We start from the raw sequence: 21,093 nt of genomic DNA on the forward strand, positions 1-21,093 counted from the left end.
CTTTTCCTTGATTGTCATAGCCTGAATATAACATTTTGTATTTATTGCTCAGAAAGATCTCACCAGTTTTTGCCTTTTTTGTTTCAGTCACCTCTATTATGTCGATCTGGTACTTATCCAATTCCTCAGCTAGCTCCATTTCTTAGCCATTCAGGCTTCTTATGTTGATAGTACCGATCTTGAACTCTTGTGATGTTGAGTTGGGGTGGGTTTTAGGATTTGTGTTATCAGGATCGGTATCACATTAAGACAAAAAAATTGAAAACCATGGAATTATTATAAGGATTCAGTTTTGTAAATCTGGAAAAGGCATATGACAAAGTGTCAAGAGTAAAGGTGCTCAAAATGATTCCATTAAATGGTGTATATGGGACATTATGTTGGGCAATACTTAGTCTATATTTGAGTTGCAAGTCTACAATTAGCATTGAACGAGGTACTTGAGAATGGTGTTTGGTAAAATCAGGTGTAAACCAAGGGTTCACACATCTTCACTATTATTCATCATCATCTATCTTCTTCTTCTTAAGTATTCTGCAAATGAGCAGGTTCTTCTCTTAGTAGCACAAACTTTCCTTCTACTCTCTACTGCTCTGATCCATCTCTTTCAAGGTTGTGTACCTGTCTCCATTCAGCATGTCATCTGGCATTGTTTTCCTTACTCTTCCTCTGGGTCTTTTTCCATCTATTTTTTCTTCGATGGCATCTCTGATGATTCTATTTCCTCTAAGAATATGTCCGATCCAGTTTTCTTTTGTTCTTTTTATCCTCTTTAACAGACTTCTTTCTTCTTCTACTCTTTTTAACACCTCTTCATTAGTTATTTTATCTGTTCACTTGATTTTTTCCATCCTTCTCCAAATCCACATCTCAAAGCTTTCCAAAATTTTAATTTCTTCTTTCTTCAATGTCCAAGTAGTTTCAACTGCATAGAGGGCAACACTCCACACATAACATTTTATTAGTCTTTTCTTTAGGTTTCTGTCCATTTTACTTCTGAATAAATTCCATTTTCTATTAAAGGCATCTCTTCTCATCACTATTCTTGCTTTTATGTCACTTTTACATCTTCTATCACTGTTAATCACACTTCCTAGATATTTAAATAGCTTTACTTGATTCAATTTTTTCCAATTTATTCTGATATCCATATTTGCCTCTTTCATTGCCTTGGTTTTTTTTATGTTAATTTTCAATACATAATTGATATAGGACTCCAGTAATCTGTTCAACATCTGTTGAATGAATTACTGTTCATCATCTATATGGATTGCTTTATGAAGGAAAGTGGTATTAAACTTGATATCAAAATTGGAGGTGTTCAACTCAGCTCTTTATGTAGGCGATGTTATACTAATCCAGTAGAAGTCTGCATTATTTCTGACTGAACTGAATAACTGCTGTAATAAACTTGGTATTAGGCAGAAACACTAAAAACATCGATTACAATGTGAATGAAGAACCTATACAACAAGTAAAACATTTCAGCTTTTTAGGCCCAATTCTTAGTGAAGATGGCAAATTAAATATGAAAATAGACTAAAGAATTAGTAAAGACAGTATGGTAGAAAGTCATCATCAATTTTCTGATATGTAACTCCAAGAGATTATTCAGGTTACTATGACAGCATGACATGATTAAGTTTACATTATATATTAATTTTCTATCAACAATTTTCCTCCACATCAATCTATTACTTGCAAGAACTACAATATTGTCATATCTAACATTTCATGCATCCAAGCACTTCTGTATGAATCCATCCACCTAGACCTTGGCCTTCCTCTGGGTCTGTTTCCTACCATCGTGGCATTAAACACCTGTTTTGCTAACCTTTCCTCACCCATTATATTTAGGTGGCTGTACCACCTTAGATTAGCTCTGCTAACACATTCTTGAATGCTAATAATGTCAAGTTCCTTTCTAATATACATCATGAAAATTATGGAAACAACTACCGTGTTAGAGTAATGTATTCTGATTACCATGTAAGCATGAAGGAAAGGATTCCTTTCTAATATCTTCATTTTTAATATGATTCTGCCATTGGTTCACTCCCATAATTCTTCTCAGAATGCAGAAATCTTTGGTCTCTAGTCTTTGATCAAGTGCTTTATTTCTAACCCAACTCTCAGATATTATAATTTTAAACTGGTTTAAACGCTGTTTTGTATACTTCTAATCTGGTATTTTGGCTAATTTCTCTCTTATTCGATATAAATTTATTCAGCTGACTAACCACCATACCAGCTATGTTTATTCTGTTGTCTATTTCCGGCTTTAACCTGCCATCTTCACTAAAAACCATGCCTAAATAGCTGAAATATTTTACTTGTTCTATAGGATCTCCATTCAGAATGCAGCTGAAGTTTATTATGCTCCTGCATATTTACATAGGTTTAGTCTTTTTATTGCTGATTTTCATGACAAATTTATTACAGCTATTATTCAATTTAGTTAGTGAATGCTGGAGATTTGCACATGATGTGTTTAAGGGTACAACATCTCCAATTCTAATTCTAGGGATACTTAAGGGTCAAAGCTATATAACTGAGAGGAGACCTCCACATAGCCTTTAAAGGAATGCGAAGAACCGACCAGGGCTTCTGACCTAATGTCCAATCCTCACCTTCTCGTGGTGCACCCTGTTGGGTATCTACCTGGATACTGAACGAACGAGGATGGGCTGGCAGTTTAGGATTTAGCCAACCAAATTGTATTCCTATTGGTTAAACCAAAATACAAAATGATGGTACAACATGACAGAATTTCATGCCGGCTGGGGCGTCACCTGGTTAAACAAGCCCCCCCCCATTGTTTTCGCCAGGGAACCAGGGCAAACAGCGAAAAGTCAGCTACTGGAACAAAGCTGAAAACATACCCCAACTCAACATAACCAGAGTTAAAGATCGATACTATCAACATAAGAAGCCTGAATGGCAAAGATATGGAGTTAGCAGTAGAATTAGATAAGTATCAGATCAACATAATAGGGGTGACTGAAACAAAAAAGGCAAAAACTGGTGAGATCTTGCTGAGAAATAAATACAAAATGTTATATTCAGACAATGACAATCAAGGAAAAGAAGGAGTAGCCGTGGTATTCAACACAAAATAAGAGGCACATCTTCTTGAATGGCAGGCAGTGTCAAGTAGAGTGATTTGGACAAATATCAGAATGGGGAACTGGACAATGAGACTTATTTGTGCCTATGGTCCCACAGAAGGTTCTACTAAGGTAGAAGTGGAGGAATTTTTTGATGCTTTAGAAAAAGCAACTGACACAATGAAAAAGGAAAAGTTGGTCCTTGCAGGGGAACTAAATAGCAGAGTAGGAAATGATTGTCAGACATACAAAAATATTTTGGGAAAATTTAGAGAAAAGAGCAAAGCTAATAATAATGGCAAATACATGTTGGATTTCTGCTCAGGACATGGACTGGTTATTACTAACACCATGTTCCAACATAAAAATGTGCACAAATTCACATGGAGAGAAGAGGCAAGGAAAGAGAAAACTCTCATTGACTATGTTATTGTTGGTAGTTATGTTTTCTCCCTAGTGCAGGACACCAGAGTGTACAGAGGATTTGAAATTGGAAGGGATCACTATTTAGTCTTTGGCAGGATAAAATTGAATTTCACATTGAAAAGAATGACATGTACTACAGTTTTAAAGAGAATAAAAGTTGAGCAGCTCCCAGATGTGAACTGTAGACTAAAATACACAAAGATTATTGAAGGAAAAATGAAAGCGTTTGAGAACAGCAACCAAACCTTGGAGATTCAGTGGCAAGCCTTGAAGAAAACACTGATTGATTCAGCTAGAGAGGCATTTGGTGAAGTTGTCTACAAGGAAAGAAAAATTAGAACTCCATAGTGGACACAGGAAGTTAAAGAGGCAGTGAAAGAAAAGAAGAAAGCATATCAAAAGTTCCTAGCAAATAAGTCAGCTTGTGCTCTTAGAGAATACAGAGACAAATGTAAGAAAGCTAAACAGTGTGTAAAACTAGCTAAACAAAAGTCATGGGAGGACTTTGGCAAGAACATAGAAAATAAATATCAAGAAAGTGGCAAAATATTCTGGAGGTTGTTGAAGAAGCTTAGTAATGGAGGAAAGAGTGCTGTAAAAGGAGTTAGAGATGATAAAGGTGAAATGAATACGGGAGAAAAAGATATGGAGTAATTACTTTGAAAATTTGCTAAATGAAACAAGCAGTGATGACAGCACAGTGATAAAAAACACTGACCAAGCATGCAGTCAGGAATACATATCCATACTTGAAGTAGAAAAAGCCATCAAAGGCTTGAAATGTGGAAAGGCAGCAGGAGTAGATGATATTCGACTAGAAATGCTGAAGTATGGTGGTATAAAAGTCTTACAGTGGCTGCACTGCATAGTTCAGAATGCCTGGACAGAGGGACGAATTAACAATGATTGGAATAGAGCTCTCATAGTACCTATATATAAAAAGGAAAATAAAACTGAATGTGAGAATTACAGAGGTATATCCTTATTGAGTGTTACTGGTAAGATATATGCAAGTATACTTGAGAAACGGTTGAGAAGAATTGCGGAAGAAAAGCTTGGTGAAGAACAAGCTGGATTCAGGCCAAATAGAGGCTGTCAGGATCAGATCTTCATGTTACGAAAAATAGTGGAGAAATCATGGGAATATAACAAAGATCTGTATTTAAGTTTTGTCGATTTGGAAAAGGCATATGACAAGGTGCCAAGAGAGAAGCTATTCCAAACGCTACAGTTATATGGTGTTAGTGGGGCATTATATCAAGCAATACTTAGTCTTTATTTGAGTTGTAAGTCAGCAGTTAGAATTGAAGGAAGTACAGGAAGATGGTTTAATGTTAAATCTGGTGTTAGACAAGGATGTACATTATCCACTCTGTTATTCATTATCTATATGGTCACATTATGTAGGAAAGTGGTATTAAACATGATATCAAAATTGGAGATGTTAATGTCAGCTCTTTGCTTTATGCGGACGATGTTGTACTTCTAAATAAATCCGCTACAAGTTTGCAATATTCCCTGACTAAATTGAATAACTGTTATAATAGATATGGTATGAAGATCAGCAATAAAAAGACAAAGACAATGAAAATAGGCAGAATCATTGAAAATGTGAACTGTGTTGTGAATGGAGAACCTGTGGAACAAGTAAAACATTTCAGCTACTTAGGCACGATTTTTAGTGAAGATGGTAAATTAAATATAGAAATAGACAACAGAATCAGCAAAGCTGGTATGGTGGGAAGTCAATTGAATAAATTCATATGGAATAAGAGAGAAATTAGGCAAAACACTAAATTAGCTATATACAAGACAGTGTTCAAACCAGTTTTAACTTCTGGATCTGAGAGCTGGTTCAGAAGTAAAACACTTGACCAAAGACTAGAGACCGCAGATATGAGAGTCCTGAGAAAGATTAGGGGCGTGAACAGATGGCATCAATGGCAATATCATATTAAAAACGAGAATATTAGGAAAGAACTTGACATTGTCAGCATCCAGGAATGCATTAGCAGAGCTAATCTCAGGTGGTATGGTCACTTAAACAGAATGGGCGAGGATAGATTAGCAAAACAAGTGTTCTCTGCCAAGTTTTCAGGAAAACGACCCAGAGGAAGACCAAGATATAGGTGGACTGATATGGTAAAAAGTGCCTTAGAAAAATAATTAGAAAAATAGAAAACTTCAGCTGCATTTTCAATGGAGAAACTATAGAAGTAGTAAAATATTTCAGCTGTTAGTATGATGGGGAGCCAGTTGAATAAATGCATGTGGAATAAGAGAGAAATTATCAAAACCCTAAACAAACAATATACATGAAAATATTCAAACCATTTTTAAGTTATGGATTTCAGAGCTGGATTAAAAATAAAGCACTCGATCAAAGATTAGAGGCTACTGATATCAGAGTTCCTAATGTTAAGTTCTGAATGAAACTAAAAGTGGTAACTTATAATTTCTTCAGAGCTTAACATACATCTTAAAACTTTGCACATACTGATATGTCAAGCAGGTAAAATTAAATGTAAAGGTGCCAAACAAATTAGTAATTTTAGAATTCTGTTATTTATCCCTTAATATTATAATATATTTTGTTGTGATTAAATCCACTGCCTAAGCTTTGCTAAAAATAGCATGAGTGTTTGTGCACTACTGAGTGAAGGTCTAACGGATCAAAGATCGATTGTCAGAGTATGCGTTGACCGTGAAGGGAAGGCACGCGACTAAACTCTCCTACCACCACCAAAGAGATTACAGGGGAGAATGTGGCACTAGTGGAGGGAGTTGTACTTGAAGTGAGCAAGGAAGGAAAAGGATATGACGTAGTACGGAAGTGTAGGGGCGCGTAATTTAAAAAGGCAATGCAGCGCCAGACTGGGGCTTTTTCTCTCATTCATCAGATCCTCTGCCAGAGTCCCTTGCTGATCAGTCATCTGCTCTTGTGGGAGTCATACTCTCCGTGCCCTGATGCTCGTCCCAGTTTCTTGGGCGAAGCGTCGAGCCACAAGTGAGGAAAGAATGCTGAGCAGTCCTTGAGAATCTGCCAATAGAAAGTTCGTCCAGCAGAGCTGAGGTCCGGTATGTAGCATAGACAGCCGAGCTTTGCTTAAACCTAGCGCCCAGTGAACGGCAACCACGTGTCTTCAGTGTCCGAGATTCATCTAGCCTGAATCTGATGAGAAGGAAACAGCAGGTTGAACAGAACCAGGAACAAATCTGAAGATGAAGCTGTATCGAGATATGTATGATTTTCCAGCAGTTCCCAACTGGGTGGTAACGTAGAAACCTTTTCTTTGTTCAATGAAAGTGTGCAGAAAGAGTGATTGTAACTTTTAATACAACAATTAAGTCCAGAATATTGTGATTTAAAGTAAGGACTCTAGAAACTTAGTTTAGAAAGACAGACTAAATTCCAAGACATGAATGTAGAAATTAGAGCATGACCTGAATGTCTGTGAAGTGCATAACCTTAGTAGGATTGTGTCATTAATCTTTGTATTAACTTTGTTTGAGTGTTACATGGATTTGATACCTGTGCTTATTAAGACAGAATTAGAGAAATTGAGTGCATATATGTTATCTGAAATTGACATTGAAGTTAGTGCATGACAGATTTAACCTTAATAGTGTTGAGTCATTAGCCTTTGTTTCACCTTTGTTCAAGTGCCATATGGAACTGATACCTAAGTTTGTTAAGGTAGAATTAGAGAGACTGAGTGCTTATGATTTATCCGAGATTGATATTGAAGTAAACATATGTCTGAGTTATCCATGACTTGTAATTTGTTTAGTGCATAATTAAATGTTTTCTTTTGATTTAATAACAATTGCCTTGCCTGAGATCATTTTCTACTGCACCCCCCCCCCTCATAAAAATCAAACCATAGCAGGAGGCATTTTGGAAGGGAGGTCACGACTGTAGACTGAGATAGATAAGAGATAAAGGATCCAGTTCAGAGCTCAGTACTGGTTCTTTGATTCTTCAATGTTTGAAAATCTAGAACTTAGGATGGCGCAGCAAAAATAGAAATTTTCCCTGAGTTCGAAGAAAGAACCAGCATTGGTTCTTTCTTTGGACTCAGGGAAAGAGACAAAGGAATTGCCATTGTCTGGTGGGAATCTCTTTGCTTTCAATTCCCGAACCATATCCTTATAGTAAAATATGGCCCCAAGTTAAGAGTAAAGATTAGAGCATATAAAAGAAGTGAGATAAGGAAAGAAAGAGACATAATTTGACTATAAAATAGACATAAGAACAGAAAGGGGAAGATGTAACACTAGAAAAATTAGGGGAATCTGAACAGATGGCATCAATTGCAGTATCATATTAAAAATGAAGTCATTAGAAAGGAACTTGAGATTGTTAGTATTCAAGAATGTGTAAGAGGGGCTATGCTAAGGTGGTATGGTCACTTAAACAGAATGGGAGAGGAATGACTAGCAAAATAAGTATTTATTACCAAGATGGAAGGAAAAAGAGCCAGAGGGAGAAGAAGGTCTAGGTGGATTGATTTGGTCAGTAGTACTTTAAAAGAACGAAATGTTAAATGTGACAATATTGGAGTTTTGAAAAGTAATACACTAATTTGGAGCAAAATTGCAGATATTAGATAATAATGTAAATTTAATTAGGTGGTGCTGTTATAGTAGTCTGAATATCCTTACAGGTACATATCAGGAAACTGATGATGTTCTTCTGATTCTCTTCTGTTGGGAGAATTAAATAAAATAAAAATCACCTTGACTACTAATGGATATAAGAAAACTATCACCTAGAAAATTAATGATTGATATCATCCCTCAACCAGGCTACAATCTACAATAGCCAACATCCTAAAATCCACTTCACAATGGTAAAAGCTGCCTGTCCTTTCTAGATAACACAAGTTCACATGCCTTTCGAATGGTTCATTATCTTTTTCTATTTATAGACAGTGTACAGATCTATGAAACAATGGTCTTCCCAATACTCCTCTATGGAAGTGAATGCTGGAATCTCAAAAAGGCAGAAGGGAAAAAATTATTAGTTACTGAAATGGGTTGGCTAAGAAGATTACTTGGAGTATCTCTGCTGGATTGACTAAGAAACGAAGACAAAAGGAAACGACTAAAACAAGAAATAACAATAACAGACAAAATCCAAGAAAGTAGACTGCGATGGTTTGGCCACGTGAATAGAATTGGAATAGAAAGACTACCATCTAAAGCCCTGAATACAATGATGGAAGGTAAAAGATCCAAAGGACGGCCCAGAATTAGATGGATAGACAAAATAAAAGAGGACCTGAAATCACAACAAGCAACACCAAACTGGACAGAATTGTTCGGACTCTCCTGGGACAGACAGAAGTGGAAAGAGTTCATTCGGCCTCATCATCATCCACATAAATGATGGAAGAGAGAAGAAGAAGAGTACAGATACCAGAAGATATTTACAGAATCAATTACACTATCATCCAACCCAACACTATGGTATTGTAAAAACACCAACACAGACCCATTGTTATCTGTTCCAATGATAAATGATATTCCTCTTAAAACTGAACTCACCTACTTTTTGCCACACTTTTTTTTTTTTAGCTATAATCCTTCAAAAAACATAAAATACTAAATGCATCTCCAAGCTTCCTCTTACACAAGACCACAGCATAAACTATTGCTATCCCATATATTCAAGGTGCTAAAACATACATAAGCCATACTTAAACCATATATCAAACTGAAAATCCTCATCCATTTACCAAAGGACAAACTCTTTCCTTTCTTACATCCAGGAGTATATGCACTGTCCTATAATTGTGATCTATCTTACTACACAAAAACAAGACATGTTGATATCTGCCTCAGAGAACATAAAATATACATTCAACATCAACATTATGGCAAGTCAGGACTAGCAGACCATGCTCTGGATACCTTTTCACAAAGGATTAGATGAAAATAAAACACCAAAAGTACTATATAAAAGTCATTACAAGTCAGAGAGACTGTTTCTGCAATCAGCAACAGCTTTAAAACATTGCCAAACTAAACTTTATCGAGTATGGCTGTATCAATCATCAAAAATCTGGGAGAGAGTCACTTTAAGGATATAATTAATAATTGTAAATCTCTTTATCCAACAACAGATGACACACCAAATAGGAATATTAGTAACTAATATATTTATTTTCGTATTACTATCTTTTGTGAATTAAAACCATTATACAAAACTTTTATTACGCTATATTTATTAGAATAATTACATACCAGACTTCATTTGTTTGCTTGTTTATTAACAATATCATAACTATTTTGTTGTTACAGGTGTTACAGTAGAGCAACATTACCATTAATAAATATGTAAAACTTTTTCTATTTCATGTTTCTATTTGTTAAGTTTCATTATAATATGGTAAGTGCTTCTTTAATGATTCAGTTCAAGGAAATGTATAACAGGTACTGTGAAGCAGCCTCACACAGCATACAACAGTGATTGGAGGCTTCTCTAGAAATACAAAAGACCATATAATGAACACACACACACACACACACACACTTATATTAGTGTATGGATGTGAATTAAACATATACTATGTAAACAAAAAAAAAAGATCTTAATAAAATACAAACTGCAGAAATGAAATTCTTAAGATAGTAGAAAAATGTACAAGATTGGATCATATTGAAAATGAAACGAGTTGAACGTGAACACATTAATGATAAAATAGGGCGTTCACACTATATACAGCTGTATATAATTTTAATTAATCTCCTTTGTAAGGTTGAGGTTAATAGCTTGAATGGTTATAGCTTGGAGACCTCCCAAATCAATTTATACATTAATTTACTTAATTATTAAAATTGCATACCTGAAAATACACTTTTCCTTTTAATTTGGTTTCATTTTTATCAGTATAATAAAAAAGTGCTCTTTTCAGCCTATCAAACACAAACCAGCGCTTTTTCCATGTCCGCCATTTCCCACCCAGTTTGTGTAGATATCCATGACAAGAGCTTGGAGTGACTTTAACATGAGGAACCAATTCAATCTGATGACCTGCAGATTCAATATGCTGCCTCAAATCAAATTCTGTACTACGGACAGGAAGATAACGTGTAAGAGGTCTCTGAAAAATAAATAGCATTTGCATAGCTTCACTTTAATATCTGCCGTTCATTTTGAAAATAAAAATAACACAGTATACAAGGTATATAAGAATACTGAAGTTAATTATATATCATTTAAATAGAAAACATTAAGAAATACAGAAAATCATTTTAAAAGAAACTAACAATCTGCACCACGCAGATACACAAAAGAAAGTGTTCCATAATGTAATAACTGACGAACTTCAATAGTCTGCTCTAGAGAGAGAGAGAATTTTCCACAGAAAATGGGCACAGCAAAATCTACTCAAGGTGACAGAACGTTTCCATCACAGTTTTTCAATAAACATGATGTGAATTGTTAGGCAACCATCTTAAATTCATTCTGGGACATTTCACACTATTTTATTACAGGCATTTTCTGAAAAATAACCTACTACTGTATTCAGAGGATGTGCTGTTGAACATGATGCGGAACATGTACAGGGCACAATGGAGCAGTGTTACACTTCGGCAGAGAGGTGACAACATTCATCAGTAAACCTTTTCCTGGTAAGTGGAGGGAAAGAGTCAGATATGTCCTATGATTCCCTGAACTAATCCACATTACACATCTTCCTGTGAGATTAGGGTGCACAGTGATGGTGAACAAGAATCATCTATATGACGAGTCAAGACCATACTCTGGATATTCCTTCAAACAGAATTAAATGGAAGAAATTGCTATGGGTCTAAGAGACAGTAAGAGAAAATATAGCCCGACCTCTTCAAATTAACTGTATAGTTATCAGGCTCCTAGAGATTGACTTGTTAAGGACATTACTTCTTTTCAGTAACAATTGTTACAACAGTTATAATTCATGCTCTGATGATGCCGGTTAGAAAACAAGTGAAATATTAACAAGTTCAATAAACTATATATTTTTCTTGTTGTTGTTTATACTGTAAAGCACTATTATGGATAACCACCAACATCTAAGGCTATATACTGTATTTTTCCCATGTATAAGACGATACTTTTTTCCTAAAAATTTTAGACCAAAAATTGGGGGTAGTCTTATACACGGTGGGTAACTGGTTGAGAGACCCACAGTTGCCATAGCGAAACTGCTGGTACCTTGTCTCTGCGAACCAACTTCTGCCAATCACTAGCCTTTGTTAACTCTGTCGACTGATGTCATTAATGGCTGATTCTGAATAAACCAATCAGAACTCTGAAAGCATTCATACGTCTGCAACTCATTGGAGGGGTAAGTTAATGCATTAACTTGGTAAAAAATTTTTTATCAAGTTAATATAAAAAAACGATTGTCATATTCTTCAAAATTCAAGGTTAAAAGTCATCAATTATGCAAAAGAACATGAAAATAAAGCTTCAGAGAGAGAGAGAGTTTGGACCTCCTCCTACTGAGTGTATGATTAGACAGTGGAGAAAACAAGAACAACTACTACTCAAGATGCCAAAAAAGAAGATGGCCTTGAGAGGAAAACCAGCAAAATGGCCAAACTTGGAGCAGAGGCTTATGAACTGGGATTATGGAGCAGCACCAGCATGGGATATATGTGTACCAGGCTTATTCAATATGAGGCAAAAAGGTTTGCAAGAGAAATGAACATTGTTGATTTCACAGGAAAAGCAAAACGGTGCTTCCACTTCATGAGAAGAGAAGGTTTGACCAAGTTAGCCAAGAAAATGACACCAGCTTATGAGGATAAAATCTAACAGTTTTACTCCTATGTCATAAAACTTTGGAAAAAAATATGCTTTTGAACCAAGTCAGATTGCAAACATGGATGAGGTGCCTCTCAATTTTGATGTGCCTTCCAACAGACCTGTTGGAAGGCACATCAAAATTGATATGAAAGGGGTATCAAAAGGGATATCAAAACAAGTGGTCATGAAAAGACACACTATTCTGATGTCCTTTCATGCTGTGCAGATGGTACCAAACTGCCTCCTATGCCTCATTTTTAAGAGGAAAACATATCCTAAAGAGAGCACACCACCTGGCGTTCTTGTCCAAATTCATGAGAACAGCTGGATGAATGAAAAGATCATGGCTACTTGGTTGGCAAAGATTTGGTCCAGAAGACCTGGAGCTCTCGAAGAGGCCAGCTCTGCTCGTGTTTGATCAGTTCCAAGCACATTTAACAAAAAGACAAACAGGGTTGCAGCGGATTTGCAAACACAGCTAGCAGTTATTCCTGGTGGACTTACAAGTCAGCTACAGCCACTAGATATTTCTATCAACAAGACCTTCAAAGCTCTTATGAAAGAAGAATGGAATAAATGGATGCAAAAAGAAGGTAATAATTTGACACTGACAGGAAGAGTGAAAACACCAACCACTACTGAGGTATGCAAATGGGTTCTAAACTCATGGAATGGAGTCAAGCAAGAGGGGATTGTGAAGTCCTTCAAGAAATGTGGAATCAGCAATGTCATGGATGGAACTAAGGATGATCTCATAGACATAGACTCAGAAGACCACAGTAATGCAGTAGAGGTTAAAGAAAGTGATATGTCTGGAACTAATAGTGATGAAGAAAATGATATGCCCAGAACTGAGAGTGATGCATAATTTCTTAGTATGTATCTTAAAAATATTACCGAATTACTAAATATACTTTGAATATTTAAAAAAATATCAAATGTGTTCTGTTTTATGTTTAAATTATTGATTTCTTAATTTTGGGTTTGAAAAAGTAGGGTTCATCATATACATGGAAAAATACAGTATATCTTAAGATATACTGTATTTTTAAAATACATACTTAATATAATATAATTATCTTATTAAGATATAATAAGATAATTTTATATCTTATATATTATATAGTATATCTTAATAACTGAGCTACATTCAAAATTATATTATTTTAAAATTTAGGTAAATTCCAAAAATATATTTTAAGATATAATTAGACACATTATCCTACCCACCTTAGAAAAACTAGTACAAATATATTTTATGATTTTTATTTTCTCACAATAAATAAGCAAATTCACTTACCTACATCCCCACTAAAAGAATGGTATATAATTTTATGTTAATAAAGTCTTGTAAGTTTTAGTTTTAGGCTTGAAGAAGAGAGTGAGGAATTCTATGAAACTTACAAACTGTTTTGGACTGCCTACCAAGGAGAGACATACTTTACATCTTAGGGGAACTTAAATGCAAAAGTGGAAAAGGGTGAGAGTTAGGCCAGAGTGTAGCATGTTTGGTCTGCATGAATGTAACATCTGTGGTGAAAGACTGTTAGAATTTCCCCAAGCTAGCAGATTACTTATTACCAATACCTGCTTCCAGAAACACCCACAACAGACCTATACTTGGATATCTAACAATGATAGGTCAAGGCACCAGATTGATTACATTCTGGCTGTCCAGCAGTGAAAGACAAGCATCTCTGATGTGCATACTTTTCCTGGAACAGATTGTGGTACAGACCATCAGCTAGTAAAAGCCAAAGTAAGATAGACTCTAAAGACTTCCAGGTCAGGCACATCCCACTAGATTGGATATTAGAGTAATTTCTAGTGGATTCACAGAAGAAACATCAACTCAGTTGGATTTTTTGGAGACCAATGAGGAACTTATCATAAATGCTTTGGAAAGGAGTCAAGGTGATAATACAGGATACAGTGAGGAAGTATCGTGGCCTAATAGGAAGACCAAGAGATCCATGGATATCAGATTCAACATGGGAACTAATCGAAAGAAGGTGATTGAAAAAACAAAGAGACACAGGGAGTGAAGACTATAAGAGATTACATAGAGAAGTCAGAAGAGCCATCAAGCAGGACAAGGAAAAGTTCTATACTAATAAATGTGAAGAGATAAGAGTTCCAGATGAGGAGACACAATTATAAAAGGATGTTTTATTTAGTTTCAGTCCCAATGCCTCTAATCATTCGCTTTATCAGATGAGACTGATTCCATCAAGCGCCAGCTATCACTCAGGATAGTTGGCACTTGAGATCAGTGCAGTTAGTCTAATGGCTATGTGCTTTGCAACCAGATGCCTGGAAAAGGAGCATCCTAGGTTCGATTCCTGTCGCCGATGTGAGGAGCTTAAGGATCTTTCTCAGACATAACCAAATTGGACAGCAGGGTTTTTCTCCCCAGTTTTATCTGGGATTTTTCCTCCTGCAAGTAGGCAAACCAGCACCATGAACACACACAGTTACAGCCATAGCATATACCAGTAGGCATAGGACTAGTCACCTTATCCTTGGGATGGATATGACTTACAAGGGCTTAAAGATAGCTCTGTAACAAGCCAGTAGGCATAACACATAGAAGGGAAAAGGGGGAAAAAAATTTTTTTTATTCAGTTCGCGACTTAGAGCACAAGTTTAAGCCCAAATTGAATGTCATTAAAGACAGGAATGGAGCATTACTAACAGAAGAGTTGGAAATTGAAAACAGATGGAAGGAACACTGTGACGAACTGTACAGCAGAGTGGATAAAGAAAATGTGGAGCCCTCTCACCAGTAAAATTTTGATTTGGAACCTCCTCCACTTAGGCATGAAGTTGAAAGAGCAGTTAAGTTAGGTTAAGCTTACAGCTTAACAGCAAAAAGGCCCCAGGTACAGATGAAATCCCAGCAGAGTTAATTAAGGCCACAGGGGATAAAGGCATAAAAGTGTTTCATAGAATTTACAAGGATATGGGAGACAGGATCATGGCCTAGAGATTGGAAGAAGTCATTTTTCATACCACTACATAAGAAAGGTGATATGATTTATAGGCATGTAAGAACTATAGAACTATTAGTTTAGTATGTCATGCAAGCAAAATTTTATTGAAGATCATACTAAATAGGATTGAGACCAAAGTTGAGGTAGAGATGTCCAAGGAACAAACAGGTTTCAGGAGAGGTAAGGGCACAAGAGATCAGATCCTTTTTGCTTTAGACAGATCATAGAAAAATATAAAGAATTCAGACTCCCTCTGGTAATCTGTTTTTTAGACTAAAGCTTTTGACTGTGTTGAACATGTGAAACTGTGGGAAGTAATGAAAAGAATGGATTTTCCTCAACACACTATCCAGCTGACAGCCCACTTGTACAGAGAGCAAGAAGCCATGGTAAGAAACAGGTATTGGATTGACTGATTGGCTTCAAGTTGGAAAAGGAGTTAGGCAAGGATGTTTACTTTCTCCTAACTTGTTTAGTATATATGTGTGTGGAGGACATCCTCCACACATACTTGAGCTCATCCAGTGCGTGAAGCACAGGATGAGCTCAAGACAGGAATTAGGATAGGAGGTAGATTGATCAGTAATCTGAGGTATGCTGATGATATAGTAGTCCTTTGTAATGACATGAAAGAACTAGGACTAATTCTTGACAAAGTTAACAAGCTCAGTAATAACAGAGGACTTCAACTCAATCCTAGCAAGACAAAGATTATGGTTCTCAAAGGAAATACAAACAGCGAAGCTCTTGAGAAACAAGTATATCTTAATGAAGAAAGAATTGAGGAAGTCAGCAAGTTTGAGTACCTGGGATCCATTATTAATGTGAAGAATTGCTGTTCTGAAGATGTTAGAAGATTAGGAATGGCTAAAACAACAGTCAGAGACTTGTTTAAAATCTGGAAGGATGGAGCTATGTCCACAGGAACAAAGTTGAGGATTTTGGATGCAGTTGCTTTTCCAACAGCAACTTATGGATGTGAGAATTGGAACCTAAAGAAGTCAGATAAGAAACAGATATCTGCTTTTGAGATAAGGATATCATATACTGAAAGGCTTACAAATGAATGGGTGTTACAAAAGATCAGCAGAACTTTAAGGCTCCTTAAGAATATTGACAGAAGAAAGTTAAAATATTTTGGACTCATTGAAAAGATGGAAGGGGGAATTCTCAGAACTCTCAGTAATAGAAGGGAAAGTTCCTGGTAAAAGAGGAAGGGGGTAGACCATCAATGAGATGGATAGATGGATGGATGTGTGTGTGTGTGGAGTGACTGATCTTCAGAGAGTTGAGGCTTTAGAAAAGCAAACAACAGGACTACGTGGTAAGGCCTGGTGTGGCACATCACCGGGCATCAGAGTGACCATAAGTCATCTGTGGATGCCCAGTGAACATATAGACATAAGTTTTAATTGTTTATTGAAACAATCTTTGTACCTTCATGTTATGAAGTATTGCTAAACTTTGATGATGTTTCATAATTGGGTGGAGCCCTCAGAGTGGAGTCTTACAATTTAAGAACTACATTTATTTTGGCAAGAAAATAATCATTCTTTTACTTTAATAGACTGAAACCTGTATAGTGAAATTGTTTTTCTTACCACAGAATTTATTTATTTATGGAGAACTTTAACCAGCAGTTCATAGTGAGTGTACATACTGGAAGCATCACAACTCATTATGAAGAGCTGTGAAATGAGCGTGTTGATATTCACACCACTCCTTGCCCTCTGGCTCACAGCTTCCTTTCATAACTTCCAGAGATTGCCACTTGTTCCACAAGTGAAAGAATTCCCGGTGTCAACTCCCATGGCCCCCACAAGGGTAGGGCTGACAGGACTCTAGCCTAGGGGCCCAGAATTAGGGGCCCGTCTTGTTGGGTCAGCCAGTTAAGTGAGACCAACAAAAGACAAAACGAAACTTTATAAAATAAGAATGAATATGTGTTGAGAAGGACAACTAGCTTTTTGCAATCATTTCCAACCCATTATCTATCTTTTCAGACTTATGGTTACACTTCTGAACTTCCAAATCAAAAGGATTTACTTTAGTTTTAGATTTTCGTTCGTCCATCCGTCTCGCTTTCTATGCATACCGTTGTTTCAATGCCGATGCTGCCCCGATGTTACCAGCACACTATCCTACAGGTGCCTATGCTACGGATGCTGAGAGAATTTTATTTTATTCATAAAAGAGAAAGCTTTATTTGAGAGTTTTAGTTGGTTAAGTTGATCTCAAGAAACTGAAAATTTTTTACAAAATTCTTTATTTGATTAAAATTTTGCTAGTTAGTAAAAGAAAATATAAAACTTTATTAGTTATGATTTTTTTGTATGAAACAAACTTCAATTTTTTTTGTCCAGATCATACAAATTTGAGATATTAAAATATTTAAATAAATTGCTCTCAGGCAATCAAAGACGTTCTAGTTAAAATAAATAAAATCCCAATGTCTGATTCAAAGTACAAACATAAGTCCAGACCTCGGAAGAGGAACTTAAATCCGAGAGAGAGAAAATCGAAAGCATCATGAGGTCGTCAATTCATAACCAAATTTTTAAAATCTGAAAATGAAAAGGACATAGTTCCCAGTATACTGATCACAGTGAAGGTGGTGAGAATGTTTGTGACATTGAAATCCAAACAGAATATCAGTGTCAAATCGAAACTCATAAAGCAGTTGAAAGTCAAGCAATTGTTACATGTGAACCTCTTGCAACTGAAGAAAAGGCCGTAAGTGAAAAACCTGCAGGAGGAGTGACTATGGAAGAATATGATACAGTTGATGCTTCAGTTGCAGGCCCTGTTGAAAAATCTCATATAATTTAGCCCAAGAAGGATTTTCGCCTAGAAATAAGCATTGGAAAAAGTTGTATGGTATGTTGCCTCTTCACGAAAATAGTGACGAACACAGAAAACAACATCTGGCTTGGAAATCCCTTTTGCAGTCATTGAAAGGACATAGAATCGATAAAGACTTACAACTACAAATTCAATATGAAACAAATAAGTGGAGAGCACTTCTGCAATGGATTGTAGATGTAACGTTATTTTTATCATCCAGAGGTTTAGCATTTCAAGGAGAGAATATGAAGATTGGAGATGTTCATAATGGGAATTTCTTAGGTATATTATATATAGCTAAAAATGACTTAATCCCCTAGCAATTTTGTGTATCGAAAATGATTTGGCTAAGCTTTTGTGTTATCATTTACACTAATTGATCCTAAACACTGTATAGCAATGTGTTGTCCTTAACCTGAGCGACAGGTAGGTGGGCCTGCCAAAAATCCTGGCCTGTGGGCCTACTTCAGGATGTGGGGGCCCTGGTCAACCTTGTAACCGCCTCTCAACAGTTTAAAAGTCTCGATCATATCATCTCTCCTTCTTCTTTTCACCAAAGTCTGCAGTCCATATTCCTTCAGCCAATCCTCATAACTAACATTGTACAGTCCTGATACCATCTTTGTTATCTGTCTCTGCACCCTTGCCACAGTTAATTTATCACCTCCAAATCCTGGGGAACAAAAGTCCAAGTATAGTCTGATCAGGGCTTTATACAATAGAATGACAACCTTTTATCTCTGTGGGTCAGGATCTGTCTCAGTATTGCAGCAATCCTCTGGTTTACCTTCACCACCTTTGCAATATCTTCCCTGGATTTCAGGAATCTATCGATCATCATCCCCAGATCTCTTGTCTTCCCTACTTTCTCCAGTACAGTTCTTCCAACAGAGTATGCCCTCCCATCAATGTATCTCAAACTTCAAGACTACATTTTCTGCATTAAACTGAAACCCCAATTAATTTGCTCATCTGTCCAGTTTATTCAAATACTCTTGTAGGGCTACCACATATGCACTATTACTAATAACCCTTCCCAGCTCCACATCATCTGCAAACAACTGAATATCCCTCTGCAATCCACTGACAATGTCATTGATATAAAGGTTAAATAACACCCAGTACTGAGTCCTGTGAGACCACACATATAGCCTTCTAACTTCTTGATGCTGCCACCCCCCCCCCATACACAACTCTCTGATCCTATCAGATAGCCAATCCTGAATCCAGTTCACAAACCTGCAACTTAAATATCAGCTTATCATGTGGTACCATGTCGAATGCCTTTGTAAAAAAGGCAGAATATGCCTTTCCTTTATCAACCGCTCTTGTAACTGTATTATAAAAGCAATCATATTACTAAAGTGTCTGCGAGGTTAGCCTAGTGACTATGCGCTTCCCAACCATATGCCTGGGGAAGGAGGAGTGTCCTAGGTTCGATTCCCGTCGACGACGTAAGAAGCTTAAGGATCTTTCTAAGGCATAGACAAGCTACCCGGTCTCGGACAGCAGGCTTTTTCTACCAGTTTATCTGAGGTTTTTCATCCCGCAGGCAGGCAAACCAGCCTGGTGAACACACAAGCTACAGTCATAGGATATAGTACTTAATCCCTCATTAGGAGGGCTGAACCAGTCCTAAAGGGCGGTCGAGGAATGGGGGAACCCCACACAAATAAAATTACTAAAGCAAGAGTGTCCATTAGCAAACCCATGTTGACTCTAGTAGATAACATTACCCTCATCTACTCAATGAGGGTATATGGCCCCTCACTAATTTCTCCAGAATCTTAACAACTACTGATGAAACAAAAAATTATTTTATATGACACTTTCAGTCTGCTACTACCACCCTTATGCAATGGTAATATCTTACCCTCCAACCACTCCTTGGGTAGCTTTCCCTTGGTCAGACTTTCATTGAAAAGCCAGGTCAACAGAGCTGTCAGTTCTTTAGCACACACTTTCTCAAAACCTGTAGCAAAATTCCATCCAGTCCCACATTTACTGACATCCAGAGTACTCAGTATTTGAAACATACTCTCCTCTTGCACTTCTAAACCACGAACCTGCCCTATCCCTCTAGTATTGAAACCTACTTCTCCAGGATGAAATACCCCCAATAAAGTGTTCACTGAACAACTCCACTGTGTCCTCTGCATCAGTCACTCTATTCCCATTTTATCCCGCAATGCCATTCTTCCACAATCATTTCTCCTCCTACTGGCCATATAGCTAAATAATTCCCTAGGATTTTCTTTGGATCTTAGTGCCAATCTCTTCTCATATTTCAGTTTTGCCTTCCTCACCATACAAGTCACTCTCCTGGCATGTGTCTTATATTCTTCGTGCATCTGCTCTCCACCTCTCTCCTTCTATCTCTTCCATAATCTCTTTTTCAACTGCAGTTCCTGTTTGTCATCCACTTTACACCAAATTGTGTCCGCTTTTTCACTTGTGGAATACAGCTTACTACTGCTGCTAACAAATATTCCTTCACAATTTCCCAAGCACTAATGATATCTCACCTTTCGAATTCCTCCCTCCATGGAATTGCCCCAAGTTGATATCTAAGACTATTATAATCACCTGCCTTATAATTCCACATACATTCCTTTCTTTTTGATATTCCTGCATGTCTATTAATCTTCCAAGTCAAAGCACATGGTCACTCTCTCTCCAACTGGAGGCAGAGATGCCATCTTGGTTATAATCAGCTTTTCTGATGCTATAATCAAAACACACGGTTCAAAACTCTTGAGCCTTGTATTTTTTCTGCTACATGTTGTCTAAGACATTTGTCCCTCAAGAATTCTAGAAATTCCATTCCCTTACTAATACATGCATTTTCCTGTTCCCAGCTTATACTGCTGTAGTTAAAATCTCCCATAACAATCATTCTTCTTGCATTTGCCAAGCTCAA

General features: G+C 36.7%; 1 protein-coding gene across 4 annotated transcripts in view; it reads right to left on the reverse strand.

The window, feature by feature from the left end:
• Positions 1-21,093, reverse strand: part of LOC150094086 (uncharacterized) — a 608,624-nt gene that overhangs the window by 29,036 nt on the left and 558,495 nt on the right. For all 4 annotated transcript variants that reach the window (XM_090413217.1, XM_090413213.1, XM_090413214.1 and 1 more), the window contains one exon: positions 10,385-10,642. In XM_090413217.1, coding sequence (XP_090269343.1) covers positions 10,385-10,642 — 258 coding nt within the window. The remainder of the gene's footprint in view (positions 1-10,384; positions 10,643-21,093) is intronic.

This window comes from Typopeltis vanoorti, chromosome 23 (genome assembly GCF_054136105.1).
Source record: "Typopeltis vanoorti isolate ZY-2024b chromosome 23, IOZ_Tvanoo_1.0, whole genome shotgun sequence".
NCBI classification, from domain to species: domain Eukaryota; kingdom Metazoa; phylum Arthropoda; class Arachnida; order Uropygi; family Thelyphonidae; genus Typopeltis; species Typopeltis vanoorti.